We start from the raw sequence: 23156 nt of genomic DNA, 5'->3' as shown, positions 1-23156 counted from the left end.
GGCCAAATGGCCTCTTTCTGCATTGTCAACCTCAATAGTTCTATGAAATACAGAAAGTGAGAGAACAATGCAGACAGAAAAAGTGAGACAGAATCAAAGAGAAAGAGAAGGAAAAGAGTGGAACAGTGATAGACAAAGTGAATAGAATTCAGAGAAAAGAGGACAAACAAAAACTAAACCTGCACAAGAACACAAAATTGCTATAACTTCATATTATTAACCTCCAGGAATGTTATAGGATGACCGAAGCTGTGTAGCATATAGTGAAAAATGATTGACAATGTGCGATCTGGATGAAATCACATCTCTTAAAGGCAAGCTTAAAATGACCATGCCTGGAGACAAGTATTCGGTACCAAAGTATTTATCCATCAGCTCTCAAAAGGTTAAATTTGTTGTAGTTTGCTTCAATGATGTCACAAGTAGGCTGGCTTTACATTCATTTGATGGTTTTGCCTTACTTAAAAGTAGCTTCCATATAAGATTTGATCTCTTCGTCTCTGAAGTTTGCGAAATGAAGAGGAAAGAAAAGATGTGGAGCGATTTGCAGTTGCTCTTGATTTTTATCATTTGTGCTGCTCCTATGGTTGCCAGCTGTAAGTTTAATGTGCTTAAATAGAATTAATATTTTTCACATTTAACAGTGCAACATGTTATAGCTTCTGCAGTAAAGGATATTACTATTGGTATTGCTAATTGTGTGATGTTGGGGAATTCTAAAACTCCTGTTTTCCTCTGAGGCAGTAGAACACTTCCACATTGCTGAGTGAAATCTGTTTTCAGGTCTAATAAATAATTACAAGGCAGGTTCTTTTCAATACAAGAGGGAAAATGTTTATTCAGAAAAATAAATATAATATGCATAAATATTGTATTTTTTCCAAAACAGAATTGGAATATACTTTTTTTTTACATATCCTAGGTGGTTTAAGGACGCTTTTAGGATTTAAATGATTACTGATATTATTATGACGTTTTTTTTCAGCTCGGGATGTTCCTCCCACCTGTTATATGATTGTCACTAGACTTGCAATATGTTTTGGCAGGTTTCATACAAAGCAGCGTTTTTAACAGCTTGGAGGTGTTGGTACTGTACCTTATTTAAACTGTTAGTTTCACAGTTCGAGCTGCTGCAGTCAGTTGAATTGCTCCAGTGTAAATTAGCTACAGATCAGATGACACTTAATTGCTAAATATAGCTTTCCCCAACTTTAGACTTGTGGTCCCAAGGCTTAGAATTCATTAGCTAAGTCTCTTCCGCGACCACTAACTAAGGATGATATTCACCCTCCAATGCCATTGGCTGATAGAAAATCCTATTTCTTATGAGCCATCACAATTTAGTAAAAAATTGTTTGCCAGTATTTTAAAATGCCAAGAAATAAAACTAGCAGGGCTAAAACAAACTGAATGATGTGTTTGTTCAAACCCATATTGTCAGTCTGTGACAGAGAAAGATTTATATTCTGCTTTTCATCCCTCTGTGGTCTCACCTCTCCCAACACTCTAACCTTATCCAACACTCCTACAACTTTGTGTTTCCCCCACATGCCTGTCCTAATAATTAATAGCTGTACTGTTAACTGTCCAGACCCTCAACTCTGGTATTCCACCCCACATTTAAAAAGTTGCCAAATTCGCAAATGACACAAAAATCGGTGGGAAGGCAGGGGTGAGGATGACATAAAGAGTCCGCACAGGGACATAGACAGATTAAGTGAGTGGGCAAAATCCTGCCAGCTGGAATATAATGTGGGAAAATGTGAGGTTATGCACTTTGGCATTGAAAAATAATGGAGCTGAATAACATTTAAATGGAAAAAGACTTCAGTAAGGTACAGCACAGAGGGATTTGGGAGTCAATAAAAACCGAAAGAACTGCGGATGCTGTAAATCAGGAACAAAAACAAAGGTGCTGGAAAAGCTCAGCAGGTCTGGCAGCATCTGTGGAGAAAAAAACAGAGGTAACCTTTCAGGTCCATGAACCTTTCTCAGTTCTTTCTCAGTTTTTGTTCCGGGATTTGGGAGTCATTGTCCATGAATCACAAGCAGCTAACATCCGAGTTCAGTGGGTGATAGGGAAGGCAAATGGAATGTTGGCCTTTATTCCAAAGGGAATGGAGTATACAAATAGGGAGGTTTTGCTAAAACTATACAAGGCACTAGTCAGACCACAGCTGGAATATTGTAAACTGTTTTGGGTACCTTATCTAAGGAAAGATGTATTGGCATTGGAGGCAGTACAGAGACAGTTCACCAGGCTGATAGCAGGTATGGAGGGACTGTCTTATAAGGAAAAGTAATGTAGGTTGGGCTTGTGCCTATTAGAGTTCAGAAAAATGAGAGGTGACCTTATTGAAACATACCAGATTCTTATCGGACTTGACAGGGTGGATGCGGAGAGGTTGTTTCCCCTTGTGGGAGAGTCTAGGATCAGAGGGCATCATCTCAGAGTGAGGGGTCACATATTTAAGACCAAGATGAGGAGGAATTTCTTCTCTCAGAGGGTTGTGAATCTGTGGATTTCTTTACCACCAAGGGCTGTTTCAATATATTTAAAGCTGAAGTTGGACAGAATTTTAATCAGTAAGGTAATCAAGGGTTTATAGGAAAAGGCAGGAAAATGGAGTTGACAATTATCAGATTAGCCATGATCTCGTTGATTAGTGGTGCAGACTCAATGGGCCAAATGGCCTACTTCTGCTCCTATGTCTTATGCCCTAAGGACATCGCAAAACACTTCACAGATAACTAAGTAGTTTTAAAGTCTACTTACTGCTGTATTGCAGGAAATATCAAGGGATCACAGTAAATCTAACCTTTTACAAGTCAGATGTTTGTGCTACTATGTCGGTTAAACTAATGAAAGTTTCTGACTTTCCTTTTCTCCAGTACAGTTTGCTTTTTGGTCGCAGTAGGAAACATGCTACATTCAGTTAGATGTAGCAAGCCTGTTACTTTGTCAAAAAGGACTAGCTGACTAACTTAGCCCTTCACATCAGGACCACGGAGGCAACCGCCAAAATGAAAAGACTTCCCTGCGAGATAAAGTTTCTTAGAAAAAGGTCTCAGTCGTAAAGCATCAAATGGCTTGATCTGGGATAAAAAAGAACAAGAAAGCAAATGGATTATTGACACTGAATAAAAAGCTTGATGCTACATATTTGCTTTCTTATGTTTAATCGCAAGATTTCTTTGTCTTATTCTGTAGATTAATGCAATCCCAATACTGTGTACGAAAGTATGGTAAGGCACAGGTTTTGTTTCTCCTGGTTTTGGTGTTAACACAATGTTATTTCCTCTATTTACTACTTGTAGTGAAGTCATAAATACTTGTACCAAAAAAACTGTTGAGTATTTCACTAAATACCATCAAAGGGAATCTTTCTGATGTCAATGATTTGCTGCTCTGCTGTGGTTAGTGTTAAGGTAATTTCTGTGTCCACAAGGAGCGTTAAAGTCACTCTAAGTTCATTTAGTCCAATATCTAGTTGTCCTTTGTACTGTGGAATTATTAAAGACTGTGTGGAGAGAAAGAGAGAGAGAGAGAGAGAGTGTGAGTCATTTTCTTGTCCTGTCTGTCTTGTTTCTTTTTTCCTCTTTTCCCTCTTGACCCATTTTTAGCCTCCTACCATTCTGCTTGGTCTCTATTTTTTCTTGATTCTGTTCTTTTTGATCCTTCCTTTCCCTCCATTCTCCCGACTTTTCTCACATCTTTTTGTCTCCCTTCTTCCTCTCATTCTCCCCATTCTTTTTTCACGTTCCCACCCTGCCCCTCACCCCTTGCTCATCCTTTTACACTCTCCTTTCCCCTCTCTTTCCCTTTTTCTCCCTCTGTCCTGCTCTTTGTCCCTCCATAGTCTTTGACGGTTAATCTGTTTTCATCTCTGCCTCTTCTCGATTTTCTTCCCTCTTCTGAAGGTACAGGGATCTTTCTGGGTCAGTTTCAAGAGGCACTGACAACAGCCTGCAACCAACTCAAATGTCAATTGTTAAATGCGAGAGTATTTTGCAGGGATTTTGAGGAGGGAGTGGGGAGGGTGTGGTGAGTGAGATAAATCAGAGTTAAATTCAATCTGCCCTCTATCGATGCCCACAAACATTGCTAGATGAGAGAAGACCACCTCCAGTAAACACAAAACACAACAGGTGCTGGAAAAATGAAATAAAAAGCAATGTGTTGAAGAAACTCAGCAAGTCTGGCAACATCTGTAGAGAGAGTTAACATTCCAAGTCTGGTATGGACTCCCTCTAGTGTGGACTTGAGACGTTGACTCTGTTTCTGTCTCTTCAGATACTGCCAGAGAACACCTCCAGGATCACGGAGGCTTGTAGCGTGCCTATTGCCATCCTGGTTGAAATCAGATTACTCAACAGGGATGTAATCTGAGACCTCATTTGTATGAATCTCAGTGCCTCACTTGGCTGTGAATTTTAAGTAATTTGGGAGACCCCACTTTCATTCAATGTATCTCCAGAAATACTGACCTTTAAAGAGTTAAAGAAACAAATAGTTTGGATTTAATTAATTAATCATACAAAGTATCTTGCAAGTTTGCAATACTGCTGCTGCCTTTAATAGTTTTTTCGAAAGAGGGAACTCATTGCAATGAAAAGTGAAGTGATAATTGGATACAGTGTCAGAAACTACCATTAGCACATTAGAAATGTGTACAAAGAATAAGCTGACATCAGCACATATTAGAAAGGTGCGGACAGTCTTCAGAACTTTCTCGAAAAATGTAATGGGAATGAAAGTCCATATTTAGTCAAGTGCCTCTAATATCCCTTCTTTTGGAGGTACAGAAAGATATATCGTTTTTAAGGGGACAGTAAACAATATCAAAGTCACATTCAGTTGATGTGTGATCAGTTAAATCTAAACATCTTTCTCATTCCTTACTGAAATAGCCCTGTTGTCACTTTTAAAACATTGAGTTCAAAATTTTAGATACAGGTGACCAAAATAATTCAGTTTTGTCAACAGGCCAGCTATGTTACCGATGCAGATTTAGAGACTTCCAGCTGAAATACCTTAAAACCACCTGTGAAAATGGCTTAGAGACTTAAAGTTATGACTAAGTAAAACAAAAACCGAACTGATTGCAGAGCAGCAATACTCCCTAACACGATGACGTGCCAAAGATTATCCTTCAATCTACACTTCTAAGAATTAATTATCTGGTAACTTATTTTATTGTTGTTTGTGGTAGCTTGCTGTGCATGAATATAAAGTTACGGCCATGACTATACTTCAAAACTATCTCCTTTCCTGTGAAGCACTTTGCGGTCACAGATGATGTTATAGGTATTCTTTTCCTTCTCATCCCAAATGTTGGCTTACTAGGGACACTGATATGTACAATGTGAAAAATCACATGACACCAGGTTATAGTCCACCAGGGTTATTTGAAGACACAAGCTTTTGGAGTCTCACTCCTTCTTCAGCTGTCACTGAGAGGGGTAGCATCAGATACAGAATTTATAAGCAAAAGATCAAAGGGTCATAGAACTGATGTGTGAGTTCTGAGGAAGTGTCACTGGACCTGAAACGTTAACTCTGATTTTCCCTTCACAGATGCTGCCAGACTTGCTGAGCTTTTCCAGCAACTTCTTTTTTGTGTCATAGAACTGATGTGGTGTTGAACAAACCTAAGATGGCTGTTAAACCTTTAATCAGTTAGAAAGGATTAGTGTGCAAATTACCAAATTTCTTTCAAGTCACTGCCTCCAGATTCCCTCAGTTCAGTTCCCTCAGTTTACCAGAGGTGACATCCCAGGTCAGACAATGCATTTTAGGTGTGAGGCCATGTTTAGAATCTGGCTGTATATCAACTTGGAGTCAGACTGGTTTTATTTCCAAAGTAGGAATTTATAAAATGGCTCATTGTCTACAAATTGTGCGTTTTTTTGAACAAAATAGAATGTATCTGCAATTACAAATCTGCAAATGCAAATTCACCCCATAGATTTATATGTGTGTACGTGAGGGGGAGAGAGAAAGTGTGTGTGTGTGTGTGTGGGAGAGAGTGTACAGTGTGGTGGGGTCACCTGTAGTGTGACATGAACCCAAGATGCCGGTTGAGGCCTTCCTCATGGGAACCGAATTTGGCTATCAGCCTCTGCTCAGCAACTCTGAGTTGTTGTGTTTCCCAAAGTCCACCACTATCTCTCTCTCTTTCCCCCCCCACCACCTCCGCCACACACACTCTCTCTCCTTCTCCCTCCCACATACACACACACACTTTCTCTCTCCCCCTCGCATACGCACATATAAATCTATGGGGTGAATTTGCATTTGCAGATTTGTAATTGCAGATACATTCTATTTTGTTCAAAAAAACGCACAATTTGTAGACAATGAGCCATTTTATAAATTCCTACTTTGGAAATAAAACCAGTCTGACTCCAAGTTGATATACAGCCAGATTCTAAACATGGCCTCACACCTAAAATGCATTGTCTGACCTGGGATGTCACCTCTGGTACACTGAGGGAACTGAACTGAGGGAATCTCGGTGCAGTGACTTGAAAGAAATTTGGTAATTTGCACACTAATCCTTTCTAACTGATTGAAAGTTTAACAGCCATCTTAGATTTGTTCAACACCATATCAGTTCTATGACTTTTTGATCTTTTACTTGTAAATTTTGTGTCTGATGCTACCTCTCTCAGTGACACCTGAGGAAGGAGTGAGACTCCGAAAGCTTGTGTCTTCAAATAATCCTGTTGGACTATAACTTGGTGTCGTGTGATTTTTGACCTTGTCCACCCCAGTCCAATACCAGCACGTCCACATCATGAAATACAGAATGTATCTATTGCCTGCTGGGGTACAAGAGAATGTACACTGTCATCAGTCAGTCACCTATATTTCCACACAGCCAGCTATCCTTCATTCCTCCTCCTTCGGAGTTCAGTCATGTTAGAACAAAAATATTGTGAACCCCAGCTGGACTGCAGGAATTGATGTGCATTATTTTCCAACTTTGGTTGCCTGCTGTTTACACTTTGGTGGAATAGTATAAAGATCATGCATTTATAAAGCACCTTTCACATTCTTAGGGTGCCCTGAGGTACTTCACAGTTAATGATTCACTTTTGAAGGGTTGTTACACAGGTAAATGAAGCAATTTGTAGTCCACAAAAGGAATGAGATGAATACGCTTTTTTTGTCACAAACAAAAACAGAAATAGCTGGAAAAGCTCAGCAGGTCTGGCAGTATCTGTGGACAGAAATCAGAGTTAATGTTTCAGGTCCAGTAACCCTTCCTCAGAACTGATGGTAGCTAGGAATAGGTTGGTTTTTATGCAGAAGATAGGGTGGGGGCAGGAGGTAAGGAGTAAACAATAGGCAGAGATAGAGCCCAAAGAGAGAGAAGAACAGTTGGACAGACAAAGGAGTGGATAACGGTCAGCCCAGGAGACTGAATGTTACTAATGGTGACTATTTGTGGCCAACAATGGGTTGTGTGTAATAGTAGACCATGTGATAACAAGGCGTGGTGTGTTAGGGTTGGGGTAAGGACAAGGACATGGGAGAAGGTGCCTCAAGCTCTAAAATTGTTGAACTCGATATTGAGTCCAGAAGGCTTTAGAGTTCCCAAGCAGAAAATGAGGTGTTGTTCTACAAGTTTGTGCTGAGCTTCGCTGGAGCACTGCAGCAAGCCTGAGACAGAGATGTTGGCTAGGGAACATGGTGGCAGGCAACTGGAAGCTCAGGGTCTTTTTTGCACAGAACATAGGTGTTCTGCGGAGCGGTCACCCAGTCTATGCTTCATTTCCCCAATGTAGAGGAGATCATATTGAGCAGCAAATGCAGTAGACTAGATTGTGGTAAGTGCAGGTGAAGTGTTGCTTCGCCTCGAAGATGTGCCTGGGCCCTTGGATACCGAGTAGGGAGGAAGTAAATGGACAGGTGTTGCACCTTCTGCAGTTGCAGGGGAAGGTGCCATGAGGCTGTCGGAGGGTGCTGGGAGTGAAGGAGGAGTGGACCAGGGTGTCCTGGAGGAAACAGTCCTTGTGGAAGGCTGACAAGGGAGGGGAGGGAATGTGTGTCTTGTGGTGGTATCTTGCTGGAGGTGGCAGAAATGGCGCCTGATGATCTTCTGGATGGGGATGCTGGTGGGATGGTAGGTGAGGATAAGGGGAACCCTATCGCTGTTGCGGGAGGGAAGAGAGGGGTTGAGGGCGGAAGTGCGGGAGATGCGTCGGACCCGGTTGAGGGCCCTGTCGACAACGGTGCTGGGGAATCCTCAGTTGAGGAAGAAGGTGGAATTTCAGTGGCTCCCTTGTCAAAGTTGGCCTCATCTGAACATATGCGACAGAGATGGAGGAACTGGGAGAATGGGATGGAGTCTTTGCAGGAAGCAGGGTGTGAGGATGTATAGTCAATGTAACTGTGGGAGTCATTTGGTTTGTAGTGGATATTGGTGGCCAGCCTAGCCCCAGAAATGGAAACAGAGATGTCAAGGAAGGGAAGGAAGGAGTCAGAGATAGACAAGGTGAAGTTTTTTTTGTGGTGATTGAAGATGGAATAAGGAACACAGACAGCAGGAGTTTGACATTAATAGTTGGGTTATTGTTGTTATAGTACATAAAATGTTCTATACCGGCAGAGTCTGAGTTTAATGTGTTAACTGAAAGAATGCATCTTTTAAAACAGAGCACTGTACTCACATGTCAAATTTCAAGTTGAAGTGGATCTTGAAACTACTACACACTAACTCAGAGGGAAGAGGGCTAACTAGTGAACTAAGCTGGCACCAACAGTAGACCTGCTACCAGTGGGAGGTCCTAGTGCAAATCATATATTTGATGTACTTCTTCTCCATCTACTGTCACCACAAAAGATCTGGCACAAGCCAGTGCACCTATGGAGTGGAAAAAGAAAACTTCTCTGCTTACACACATTTACACATTTTCTTTTTGTTGCGCTCAATGTTATCTACTGTTAAATATTTATTGACAGCCCAAGAGTGTAGAATTGTGCATAAAATCTCCCCTTGTTGGCTCAAAGCAAGGCCTTAACAAAGTGTAAAAATGCTTTTCACTAAGTGGTGCTAAGCCAGATGGCTGGTGATCTTATTTGGCAAATGAGGGACATGCCTATATATGCCTAACCAAGCCAGCTTGTCATCATGGTTATGGACCTTTCATGTATGTGTAATGTCTTAAATGTGTGCAAAATGGGGCAACGTTCACCCCAAAAAGAAACTTTCTGGCACTTCTACCAGCTTCTCTCACTTGTGAAAATCTCAGAAAAATTGCATTTCTGTAATTTTTCTGGGGTTCCTGCAGTTCACAGAAGTTCACTTCCAGAAACTGTGGGTGTTTTTTGCCTGTTGATACTTTCTAATAGTTCAGTTTACTTACTGAACAAAGGATTTGGCTCCTTCATATCACTGGAGTGACCTCAGGTTGGAGTGATTTTGATAGCATTTTGTCTAACAAACTGTTACAGGAGACCTGGAAAATACAAGTGTCAATGGCTTAATTAAATGTGTAAGCTGTATTCTGTGTATTCAGCCCCAGCACGGAAAACAATGATGTAGAGCATGGAACAAGCTTGAAACCAACCAGACTTTGCAGCGATTGTGGACAATAACAGTTTTCTTTGAACCTATGCTCTGGCACTATAGAATATGGCTAAATGTGAAGTATAATTGCATGAAAGTTTAAAACAAAAGGCTTCAGGCCCTCACTAACATCCCTTCAACAAACAGGATTAGGTTCCTCAGCTGACCATCACATGAACGAGATCAGATGAAGATTTTGGGAGGCATGTGATGTGGATGTTCTCAGCAGGGATCTCGCTATATCACAATGTGTAGAGATGAAATCTATCACATGCCTCAAACAGCCTGATGTTTCTTCAGGCAAAAAATACCTAAAAGCATAAACTGTGAGAACTAATGTCCTTAGAACTAAATGAATGAAACGAAAAAGAAAATGGAAAAGATGAAAACAATCAAGCTAAAAATATTTGCTAATTTAGCATAATTTCAAATTAAAATTAACCTTCGGTCAATTAAGCAATATTTTAGGGTGGATGAATCTCGGAAAGGTTTTCCTTGCCTCTTGTCCAGGTTTGTTATAAACTAATTGAGATCAATTGGTATCATTAGTCAACAATTCCATTATTGTTCGATCATATGACTACCAGTAAATGTAGAAGGCAAACAAAATGGACCTTGATAGTTTCCTCTAAGATAAATTGTAAAGTAGAGCAGAATAGAATACTGTGCTTTTAATAGCTTTTTGTGGTTTGGTCTTTTAACAGGGTCTCCTAATGGCGGACACAGAAGGAACAAAGAGAACTTTTCTCCTAGACAGTCAACTGGTTACAAATCCTGGAATTCTGACCTTTATCCCATTTGGAAGACTGGGGACTCAAGGTGGCATGACTGTTGGAAAGGTGAGAATGTGAGATTGGACTACATTACATGTTCTGATTCTGTCAGCATTGGACTGATTTGTGAAAATTAGTAAATAGTAGAATACTTAGTGAAGCTGGCCTGAGCACATCAGAATTTAATGAATTATTCACTCTTTACGGGACCTAGATGATCTTTGTAATTTTATTGCACAACAGCCTCAAACCTAAGTCCAGCAAAGCTTTATTAGTATGATAGGAAAGCCATTCTGCAGAACACAATCTCTCAATTTCACTTAACTTCTCCTTTTACATTCCCTATTTTCTGTCCACAACACCCCATTGATTGACTGCATCTTCTCTGCCCAATTGAAATTTGTTCCTTGTTCATGGACATTCCCTTTCCTTTGTGCTCACTCCTTCCCGTCTCTGTCAATGTTTCTAGCCCTATAATCCTCTTAAGAACTCTGTATTCCTACAATTCTGAGCTCTTGTGGATCCTTCACTTCCTTAATCCCATAATTGATGGCCATGCCATCAGCTCTTTAGGCCTAAACTCTGGAATACCCTCTCCAACCATCCCTGTCCCTTTATCTCTTCAGTTACAAGACGCTACTTCTTTGATCACAGTTTTAGTTGTCTCTCCTAATATTCCTTGTTGGTTTGGTGTCAGGGTTGGTCTGATAATGTTCCCGTGAAGTGTTTTGGGACATTTCATCATGTTATATATATGCAAGTTGTTGATATCTCATGTTGTTCACACTAATCGATCTTGGTGTTCTGATTTAGAGTTCGACCAATGAGATAACAACATTAAAAATAGCCATTTCCCGACTTCCTGGTGTGCAAATTTCAAAAAAGGCAAGCCAGTGAATAAGAAACATGAAAATAAATAAGAAGTAGATGCCTGCATTGCCAGAGGTTTAGGAGTTTGTTTGTGGCCACTGTTGGTGTCTCACATTCTCTACTTGACATGTAACATTATATTGACAGTACTACCTATTGGTTGAGTAGCTTTGGATTCCTCACACTACACATTATATTTAATATGCAGTAGATCCCTGGAAAATTTATATGTTTGTTTTACTACTACTGCCAAGTTTCTTTGGTGCAGGCATTCCAAAACGTATCCTGTGGCTGGAACATCTTCCCTTATCTAAGTTTTTATGCATCAGAGGAATAGATTTGGGGATCTGTGCAAAAAGAGCATCTATTGTTGCTTTTAATAAATAACTGGAAAATAAGTTCATTTGCAAGTATGCAAACAATTCCAAGATCAATTTGAAATATTTCAACAACGAGATGTTGAACCTAACCCACGTACAGTCGCTATGTTAGTTTGAAGCAGATGGACACTGATATTTAGTTAAAATTCCTTGAACAATTGCAAGTCTTCCATTAGTAACTCGGAATACAGCTCTTGTTGTTCTAAGGACAAGTAGCCAAGGTCTGTGGACAACTCACGGGCTTGCCTAAAAATAACCTACATGTTTAAATGCTGCACACTTAGATTTTCTCCTTTTTCACAGGTGGACCAATTTCACTTGAAGTTAACAACGATGCTCCCACCTTAACTGGTGCTAAAGCCACATTCTACATTAACTTGAAATTCCCTCAGAATCAGACTGTCCAGGTTGATGGTGACATTATTTGGACTGAAAACTGTACTTTGAATGGTAAGATAGTGATCTTTCACTCAATAAATAGCTGATAACAGCCAGCAGCATATCAAACAAAGACAGGATTTGGAATGGTTTAGCTAGTCAGAATAATATTTTGACTTAAATTAGTAGGTCCTCAAGAGTAGTAATATCTGGGCTATTACCGGTGCCATGTGCTTGTGAGAGTAGGAATAGGAGGATAGACCAGATGAATGTGGCTGACGAGCTGATGCAGGGGGCAAGAATTCACATTTGTGGGCCATTGCAATCTCTTCAGGGGTAGAAATGACCTGTCGAAGAGGCATGGGTTCCACCTGAATTGGAAGGAGACCAATATCCTTGCAGGGAAATTTGCTAGTGCTACTCGGGAGGCTTTAAACTGGTAAGAGGGGGTAGGGGATGGGATCCAATGTGTTTGTAAGAAAAGAGATAAATCTGAGGCTGGTCTGATAGATAAAGGAGAGCAAGTCTAATAGTCAAGGCAGACAAGAGCTTGGCAGAGAACGAGGTAAGACTGATAAATGACATTGCATTTACCTCAATGCAAGAGGCCTGACAGATAAGGCAGATGAACGTAGTACGTGGTCGGGAACATGGGACTGGAATATCATAGCTATTATAGAAACGTGGCTCAGGGATGGACAGCTTAATGTTCCAGGATTTAGATGTTATAGGAAGGATAGAAAAGGTGACAAGAGAGTAGGGTGAGTGGCATTTTTGTTTAGGGAGAACATTATGGCTGTATTTAGGGAGGATACTCATGGGAGATCATCCAGTGAAGTTATTTGGGTGGAACTTAAAAGTAAGAAAGGGATGATCACCTTGTTGGGATTGTATTACAGGCCCCCCAGTAGTCATTGGGACATTGAGAAACAAATTTGTAAGGAGATCTCCGATATATGTAAGAAAAATAGGGTTGTAATGGTAGAGGATTTTAACTTTTCAAATACAGACTGGGACTATCAGAGTGTTGGATGGAGAGGAATTTGTTAAGTGTGTAAAAGAAAACTCTTATTCAATATGTGGATGTACCTACTGGAGAAGGAGCAAAACCTGACCTTCTGTTAGGAAATAAGGCAGGTCAAGTGACTGAGGTGTCAGTGGGGGAGAACTTTGGGGCAAGGGACCATAATTCTATTAGTTTTAAAATAATTATGGAAAAGGGTAGAACTGATCAAAAAGTTAAAGTTCTAAATTGGAGTAGGGCCAATTTTGACAGTATTAGACAGAAACTTTCAAAAGTTGATTGGGGCAGGCTATTTGCAAATAAAGGGACAGTTGGGAAGTGGGAGGCCTTTAAGAATGAGATAATGAGAGTTCAGAGACAGTATGTTCCTGTTACTGTGAAGGGCAAGGCTGGTAGGTGTAGGGAATGCTGGATGACTAGAGAAATTGAGGCTTTGGTCAAGAAAAAGGAGTATAGACAGCTGGGATCAAGTGAATCCCTAGAAGAATATAAGGGCAGTAGGAGTATAATCAAGAGGGAAATCAGGAGGGCAAAAAGGCCACACGAGATAGCTTTGGCAAATAGAGTTAAGGATAATCCAAAGAGATTCTATAAGTACATTACAGGCAAAAGAGTAACTTGGGAGAGAATAGGGCCCCTTAAAGATTAACAAGGCTGTCTATGTGTGGAATTGCAGGAGATGGGTGAGACACTAAACAAATATTTTGCGTCAGTATTTACTGTGGAGAAGGACACAGAAGCTAGGGAACTTGGGGAAATAAATAATAATGTCTTGAAAAGAATTCATATTACAGAAGAGGTGGTGCTGGAGATCTTAAAACACATAAAGGTAATGTGATCGGGTGTTTCCCAGAACTCTGTGGGAAGCTAGGAAAGAGATTGCTGGGCCCCTTGCTGAGATATTTGTATCATTGATAACCATGGGTAAGGTGCCAGAACAGTGGAAGGTGGCTAATGTGGTGCCACTATTTAAGAAAGGCTGTAAGGAAAAACCAGGGAACTATAGACCAGTGAGCCTGATGTCAGTGGTGAGTAAGTTGTTGGAGGGAATTCTGAGGGACAGGATTTACATGCATTTGAAAAGGCAAGGACTGATTAGGGATAGTCAACATGGCTTTGTGCAAGGGAAATTGTATCTCGCGAACTTGATTGAGTTTTTTGAAGAGGTAACAAGGAAGATTGATGAAGGCAGAGCGAATCATGTTGTCTATATGGGCTTCAGCAAGTGTTCAACAAGGTTCTGCATGGTAGATGGGTTAGTCAGGTTAGATCACATGGGATCCAAGGGAAGATAAAAACTGGATACAAAATTGACTTGATGGTAGGAGGCAGAGGGTGGTGGTAGAGGGTTTGTTTTTGGACGGGAGACCTGTGACCAAGGATTGGTGCTGGGTCCACTGCTTTTTGTCATTTATATAAATGGTTTGATGTGAATGTAGTAGGTATCATTAGTAAGTTTGCAGATGACACCAAAATGGGAGGTATAGTGGACAGCGAAGAAGGTTACTTCAGAGTACAACGGGACCTTGATCAGATGGGCCAATGGGCCGAAAAGTGGCAGCTGGAGTTTAATTTAGATAAATGTGAGGTGTTGCATTTTGGTAAGGCAAACCAGGGCAGGACTTATACAGTTAATGGTAGGGCCTTGTGGAATTTTGCCGAACAAAGAGACCTAGGTGTGCAAATGTACATTTCCTCGAAAGTGGAGTCACAGGTAGACAGGGTGGTGAAGTAGGCATTTGGTACGCTTGCCTTCATTGATAATGACACTGAGTATAGGAGTTGGGATGTTATGTTGCAGCTATAGAGGACATTGGTGAAGACACTTTTAGAATACTGTGTTCGGTTCTGGTCTCCCTGCTATAGGGAGGATGTTGTTAAACTTGAGAGGGTACAGAAAAGACTTACAAGGATGTTGCCAGGACTGGAGAGTTTGAGTTAAAGGGTGAGGCTGAATAGGTTTGGGCTTTTTTCCCTGGAGCGTTGGAGGCTGAGGGGTGACCTTATAGAGGTTTATAAAATCATCAGGGGCATGGATGGGTTGAATAGCCAAAGTCTTTTTCCTAAGGTGGAGGAGTCCATAACTAGAAGGCATAGGTTTAAGGTGAGAGACAAAAGACTTACAAAGCACCTGAGGGGTAATCTTTTCGCGCAGAGAGTGGTGCATATATGGAACAAGCTGCCAGAGGAGGTGGTGGAGGTGGGTACAATTACAATATTTAAAAGGCATCTGGATGGGTATATGAATAGGAAGGGTGTAGAGGGATATGGGCCAAATGCTGACAAATGAGACTAGATCAGAGATAGTAGGAACTGCAGATGTTGGAGAATCTGAGATAACAAGGTGTAGAGCTGGATGAACACAGCAGGCCAAGCAGCATCAGAGGAGCAGGAAGGCTGACGTTTCAGGAAGACTGCACATCTGCTAATGTGGTATACTGTATCTGCTGTTCCCGTTGTGGCCTCCTCTACATTGGGGAAACCAAGCGGAGGCTTGGGGACCGCTTTGCAGAACACCTTACGCTCGGTTCGCTCTAAACAACTGCACCTCCCAGTCGCAAACCATTTCAACTACCCCTCCCATTCCGCAGATGACATGTCCATCCTGGGCCTCCTGCAGTGCCACAACGATGCCACCCGAAGGTTGCAGGAACAGCAACTCATATTCCACTTGGGAACCCTGCAGCCCAATGGTATCAATGTGGACTTCACAAGCTTCAAAATCTCCCCTCCCCCTACCGCATCCCAAAACCAGCCCAGCTCGTCCCCGCCTCCCTAACCTGTCCTTCCTCCCACCTATCCCCTCCTCCCACCTCAAGCCCCACCCCCATCTCCTACCTACTAACCTCATCCCGCCCCCTTGACCTGTCCGTCCTCCCTGGACTGACCTATCCCCTCCCTAACTCCCCACATACACTCACCTTTACTGGCTCCATCCCCGCCTCTTTGACCTGTCTGTCTTCTCTCCACCTATCTTCTCCTCTATCCATCTTCTATCCGCCTCCCTCTCTCTCCCTATTTATTTCAGAATCCCCTTCCCCTCCCCCATTTCTGAAGAAGGGTCTAGGCCCGAAACATCAGCCTTCCTGCTCCTCTGATGCTGCTGGGACTAGATCAGATTGGGATGCCTGATGGTGCGGATGAGTTGGTCTGAAGGGTCTGTTTGTGTGCTGTATGACTATATGAAGATAGATTGCACCGACTTGGCCCATGTTCTCTTGTGTAGAAAATGAAGTGGTGAGACCCGAAGTACAGGAAATTCCCATGTTTAAAAATTGTTAGAGATCAAAATGTAAACAACAGTATATCAACCAATTGTCAACAATCTTGGGTTGTAGGTTGTTGATGGGAAGGAAGACTGAGGTGCAGTCACCAGAATCATAATAAGGTGAAAGGGTTAAATGATGAAGAGAAGTTGCGTGCTCCAGGCTTGTATTTTCCAATGTATAAGAGATTGAGGGGTAATCTAACTAGTGTTGCCAACTCAAAGTGAAGGTATCTTGAGAGACTTCTTTTTTAAACATGATGAGGTCGTTGATTGACCTTTGACCTGTCATTCCCAAACCTGTGCACAATAAAGCTATCCATTCTTTTCAGTGGTCTTTTTGAACTGTTAATAGCTACTCGAACTATTTAGGCTAGCTGTCTGTAACCAAACTACTTTGGCTCACGTCTCTGGTGAAATCTTTGAGTTTAGATTTTAGGCCTTATCAATGCAATATTTCTAGCCCAGCAGCAAAAAGAAGGAAGCTAGAAGAAGCACTCCCTCTTTACCTCAAGTCGCAGAATCTCAGGGGACTTGTGCTTCCAGTCAGGGTCTGCACAGGAGCCTCTGAAGCTTTTTAGGAGCTGCAGTGGTAGAATTTTCCAGGGCATGATGAAATGAATTTTCAAGGCAGGTAGGAATAAATTCAGGCAGATGCCATTGGCTTAATCGCTCACTCCTTTTGTAACTTTACCTCCTGGCCGGGTGGGCTTTGGGTGGCTCATTGTTCGCCACCTCTCTCTCTCTCTCTCCCCCTCTCTCTCTATACTGATGTACGACTTGGTCTGAGGAATGGCCACTGGAAGGGGGGCAACAGGGAGCAGTGCCATTCATGATCTCTGAGAGTGTTGTAACAGTAACATAGCTGTAACATAAATGACCCATATCATGGTGCTGCCTGTGATCACAAATCATCCATCCTGGCCATTCCAGGATAGTTGGCAAACCTAGATCAAATTGAGGTATTTAAGTTACTTCAAGTAAGATAAACAGACAGAGAGAATCAGAGCCAGGCTAGTCAAGGGTGATGTTCGCAAGCACTTTTCCACAGAAAGAGTTGTGGAAATCTGGGAAACCCTCTCCCTGAGAAAGCTGATTAGGTTAGGGCCACTTGAAAATATTAAAACTGAGATTTATAGATCTGTTATGTAAGGGTTACTAAAGGATATGGAATCAAGATGGGTAACAGTCCAGCCATGAACTAATGGTTCAAGGGACTGAATATCTTATTCCTGTTCATATTTGCTTTAAATTTTATTGTTCCAAATTTTGACTTTGGATACTTCAGCCTTTTCTAAATCTCTCCAGAAATCAGAACAAACGTACACAATACAGCTGTAAAATAGCCCAATTTGAAGGTGTGAGTCTACCTTTTAAATTTAAAATTATCTGAAGCTCACCCTTCAAAATTCCAATTGCCTTTTCTATGTGTTAGTTACTTTAAAGATTTTACTCACCAAGTAAATGGGAAGTGAATTATTGGTAGAAGGGTTATATGGACAAACATTGGGAGCAAAATGTCATGTGTTATTTAGTTGCTGGCCATGAAGGTTGTGTTTTATTTGTATAAATTTGTATTGTATTTGTCAAGAAAGCTATCTGCCAAAAAATATCTCTAAAGACACTAAGGACTGAATTCCAGCTTCAAGGATTTCATGGCTAATATGGTGTGGATACAATTCTTATCAACTCAGTTCAAGTAGCTAGGATTTTCTACTTCAGTGTTCTTGGTGCACATGAGGAATGCATGAGGAAATTTTATCCCCTTCCCAGCTCGTGATTTTCTGTTTTAAAAAAAACAGTTTGCACATCCAGCCTGGATTTTTCAAAGTTTCCTGCCATGTATTCCTTGTGTTCAATGGGAGTGCTGATTGGAAAATCCCATTAATTGCATGAATGCATCATTTTTAGTGCTGTCTTATGTGTGAGGAATGAGTATTTTCCTGTGTGTATTCTACAGGTACGCAAATAACTGCTGGTGAGTCAGTGTATCCTAATAATACATGGCAGAACGGTGATGAGAAGTTTCCAGATGGAAGGCCCTTTCCAAGAATTGCAAAGAAGAAAGGATCTAAATTTATCTTTGTGTGGCAAACACTAGGTATAAGAATGATTTAACTTGGCTTTTTAAGAAGAAATTATCCAAGATCTCCATTTCTGTAAAATACAAGACAGTAAAGAAGGCTGGACATTTGAAATAAACTCTGTACATATATCATGCAGTGAAACAGAGGTTAGATGATTTATTGCAGGATTTTTAGTTGATCACAAGGCTGATCTCTATTTGACTACATAAATGCTTTTTGATAAAGAAAACATGAAATAATGCAAATTACACAAAAATAACAGATGATTTTGAAGGAATGAGTTGGGAATGATTAGCAAGTATTCAAAAATCACAGAAAACAAGGCTGTTGAGGTGATTCAGTCTTCAGGTACATATATTGATCTAAAATAGATACAATCACATGTGAAATAAGATATGCAATTCTGGCACAATGGTTTATGAAGATGTTCAGCTGTTTCAGACAAACTCTCATGGGTTTTCAATAGTCTAATAAAAGGATACATAGGCTTATACTTGTTGAAACTTTCTTTGGTAAGATGTGAAGAACGAACAGATCAATAACTTTGAAATTGATGGTTGGATAAATGATGTATGGCATATCATGAGGAATTGGCATACTAATTTTTGTTTTTGAATTTTCATTCAGGGAAGTACCAGCAGGTTGTGGATGGGCCCTCATCTTTGGCAGTTGTTGACACAACAGATGTCCCATTAGGTTCCTACACCATGGAGGTAACTGTATATCATTATCGTGGACACCAGAAATTCATTCCAATAGGAAAAGCTAATTCACAGTTTACAATCACTGGTAAGAGACTGGATTGGATTCTGAAACTATTTGACAAAGTATGTGGCTTAGTTCTGTTTGGAAGTTAGCTTTTGGAAATTCAATACAAACACATTCACTTTCAGCCACAGTAATGGAGGTTTATATAGATAGCTGGTGGGAAGTATTTGAAGAGTATTTGGTACATTACAATACCAGTGCAAACCCCTAAAATGCAAAGGCTCTCTATGTAGTTAACTGGCCAAGATCAAAAAATGAAGTAGGAGAAAGGCCAAGTAGAGATCTAGCAGACCAAACCCCGAATCCATACCCTAAAGCATCCTCCAAATTTTACACCATCCTGATTTGGACGTACATTGCCATTTGTTCATTGTCACTGAATTAACATTCTACAACACCCGACCTAACAGCATATTGATAATGTCTTCATATATACTGAAGGTATTTAGGAATGCCCATAATCTCCTTCTCAATACAAACTAGGAATAGGCAATAAATGCTGACCTTGCCAATAAAGTCCACCACCCACCAATATTTTTTTAAAAAAGTACAAAATCTATAAAAAGCAATGTGGATACAGAGAATGTAATGAGATACAAATAAACGAGGTTTAAAAAAAAACTTGCAAGGGACATCAAAGCTAACAGCAAAAGTTTTAAATATATTAAAATAAATAATGATAAAGGGGAATATGGGCCCTTGAAAGATAGCTGCAGGCAGTAAAAATAGGCAATAAAGAAATGGAAAGTTCTTTGGTTGAATACTTTGTATCTGACTACACAGTAAAGGAAGATAACAAAATACCAGCAGTATAAGGGATCCTAGTCAAGAGAATGAGTCTGGTGGATTGAATGTAAGTTTTAAAATGGGAACAGAGAAAATAATGGCATAGGTAAATCTCCAGGAGCTAATTGTTTTGAGTCAATAGATTAAAACAATGAAAGTTGTAATTGTTACTTATAATTTAGTAATGTGCTGTTTGTCCAGGAATTGTGCTTCTAGGACTGGAAAATAATGAATGAGGCTCCATCACTTAAAGAGGGAGCGAGAAACCAAATAACTTTAGACCTGTCAGTTGTAGGGAACTTACTGGAATCCATCACTAAAGACAGAGTGATTGAGCATTTGGACCAGTATAATCTGATCAAAGAGACTCAGTATGAATTTGTGAAGGAAAAGCAGAATATTGTAGATGTTGGAAATCTGAAAGAAAAATAGAAAATGCTGGAAAAGACTAGGGCGTTTAGGCAGCACCTGCGTGGACAGAGAAACGAAAGTTAACATTTCACGTCAGTAACCTTTTATCGGAACTGGGAAGAAGTTGGAGATGTAATAGGTTTTGAACAAGGGGTGAGTGGGAGAAGCACAAAAGGAAGGTCAGTGATAGGTTGGAAGACAGAAGAGATTGATGACAGAAATGTTAGTCCTAATCAGAGGCAGGATGAGAAAAAAAAAAAAAGAAACAAAATGGGACAGTGAAATTGGTCCGAAATTGTTGAGCTCAACTTTGACTGTAATGTGCTTAATTGAAAGATGAGGTGCTGGTGTTGTTCTTTGAGCTCGCATTGATCCTCACTGGAACAGTGCAGCAGGCCAAGGACAGAGACATCAGTGTGAGGGCAAGGTGGAAAATTAAACTAACAGGTCACCAGAAGCTTGGAATCATGCTTGCTGACAAATGGAGGTGTTCTGCAAAACTTTCACCCAATTTTAAAGTTGGCCTAGTCAATGTAGAGGAGGCCAACTTGGAAGCAGCATCGCTCATTTTGATCCCTGACCTACTTTCAGTGAGGGTCAACATGAGCTTGAGGAGCAAGATGATTATCTCTCAAATAGGCATTTTACAACCTTCTTGCCGCAACATCAGCTGACTGCTGACAATTTCAGACTGTAAATACTTGTCCCTACAATACAGGGATATTTTGTTTCCTTTTCTCTGTTTTGTTTCTTTTTCTTTCAGGCAGCCTCGCACCTACTGTAAGCACATTTTGTTTCTTTTGTATTTTTTCTTATCCTGCCTCCGTTTCTATTAGGACTAACATTTCTGTCATTCATTATCTCCTGTCTTCCACCCTATCACTGACCTTCCTTTTGTGCTTCTCCCACTGACCCCTTGTTCAAAACCTATTCCATCTCCAAATTTTTCTGATGAAAGGCTACAGCCATGAAATGTCAACTCTGTTTCTCTGTCTACACAGGTACTACCTGACTGCTAACTTTGTTTTTAAACTCAGAACCTTCTAGATTTGTCAAGGATATGTAATCTCTGTCTAACTAAATGAATTTGTTGAGGAGGTCATTATTATGGTAGGTAGGGGAGTGTTATTGGATGTTTCTTCTATTGACATATGGAAGTCATTAATAAATGATTCAATAAATGCGCACAAAAATGTCAGTAACTTTGTAAAACATAAGCAATTGGCTGCAAGTTAGGAGGCAGAATAAGCAATAAAGGGAATTGGTTTGATGTGATGTTTCCCCAGGGACCTGTACTGTTGTCTCAAGTTTTCATCATACTTAATGACTTGCAGATTCAACCGAACAAAAGGCTTAAAAGTTAAATTTTGAGGACAGACCTTCAGTTCAGAAGATTTAGGGGTGATCTAATTGAGGTCACTAAAACGATAAAAGGGATTCGACAGGGCAGACACTGAGAAACAGAGGTCGGGGTGGGGGCGTAATTTTATAAAGCCACATCATTCAGGAGTTAAATCAGGATGCACCTTTCTTCAAACAAAGATCAATTGAAACATCACTTTGTGTGAAAGGGTTTTGATACTGTACTCAGAATGAATAAAAGGTTTCTTGTATTACTGATAAGCTGACTGCAAATAACAATCGTGTATAATGCTGCCTACTCTCCTGCTTGACTGAGAATTAATATTCTAGTTAATCAGCTAATTCAAACTAGGAACTGGATTAGAAAATAGAATTTTAGAAGCAAGAGCAAACACAGCAGTATAGGAATGCAATTATTTACTTAAATTTAAGAATTCAATTTCAGAACAATAAAATATTGCCAGCTGGTTCCCATCCCATCTGTGGCATTACTCTTGTACCAATGTCACATAAGGTCATTTATAAAAAAAAGGCTGTTTGTAGAGTATTTTGCTCTGCTCCATTATCTAACTAAACTACGTTAAGAGGAGCTAATTGTGAAACATACATATGCCCAAGACCCCACTTTGATCTTTGAACTGTTTCCTTTAGAAAACACATAGCAGACAATTGTGGTAGATTTATAAATTGAGCACACTTGCAAACCAGTTATACAAGGTGACTGTCATAACCTATCAGCCTGTGGGATTCTGCTTCCTTTCATTTAATTTATGCCAATCACTTTATCTCTCTTCTCATCTTCAATCTTGGACAAGGCTAATCAACATCTGAAATCCACCTTGAAGCTGTCCACCTAAACAGCTACTTACTGTTAAATGTCCATATCATTATTTATATCCACTGGCTGGATTTTCAGTTTCCCGAATTATACTTGTTCCCCGCAAAAGGCCAAAGCTAAATTGTCCATTATGAAATATTCTGCAAACAAAGTGGTGGAAAACTGTGGGTAGTCAATTTATGATGCTGCTGGCTAATCCAGCAATGCTGCCAAAAACCTTAACTGTGCTGGTAATTGAAAATCAGCTTTTACATTTCCAACAGGAGAGTTGACCAAATTGTATACTGGAACCCCAAATATTAAGCCCCTTGACAATGATAATGAGAATTCTTCACAAAGAATCTCCTTTCTCTGAGTATATCACTTGTATTTTACTCTGGGTGGGAGATGATGAAATAAATCTGAATAAATAAATGAAATCTTATCTTCCCTCTTCTAAATTTAATTAACCAGAGGTGAGAGTGTACAATTATGTTCTTAGCATCCAGTGAATTTTGAGTCAGTGTGACTTGTTTTAAGTGTGGTTTTCATGTAAAATCTTTTCATGAAGTTCCTAAGATGAATCTGAGATAATATTGATTGGAAACCAGATATTCTTGCGGCTTTCTAAAACTGGTGGTTAGATATTAGTGTTTT

At 40.3% G+C, this 23156-nt stretch overlaps 1 protein-coding gene across 2 annotated transcripts in view; it reads left to right on the top strand.

The window, feature by feature from the left end:
- Positions 1-497: 497 nt before the first annotated feature.
- The window catches only part of pmela (premelanosome protein a), a 37205-nt gene continuing 14546 nt past the window's right edge, over positions 498-23156 (top strand). For both annotated transcript variants that reach the window (XM_048618980.1, XM_048618979.1), the window contains exons 1-5: positions 498-596; positions 10283-10417; positions 11905-12051; positions 18229-18369; positions 18983-19144. In XM_048618980.1, coding sequence (XP_048474937.1) covers positions 515-596; positions 10283-10417; positions 11905-12051; positions 18229-18369; positions 18983-19144 — 667 coding nt within the window. In that variant the 5' untranslated portion in view covers positions 498-514. The remainder of the gene's footprint in view (positions 597-10282; positions 10418-11904; positions 12052-18228; positions 18370-18982; positions 19145-23156) is intronic.

Source organism: Rhincodon typus, chromosome 41 (assembly GCF_021869965.1).
Source record: "Rhincodon typus isolate 14 chromosome 41, sRhiTyp1.1, whole genome shotgun sequence".
NCBI classification, from domain to species: domain Eukaryota; kingdom Metazoa; phylum Chordata; class Chondrichthyes; order Orectolobiformes; family Rhincodontidae; genus Rhincodon; species Rhincodon typus.
Note: the sequence above shows the minus strand (reverse complement) of the source record. Positions and strands in the feature narration are given on the sequence as shown.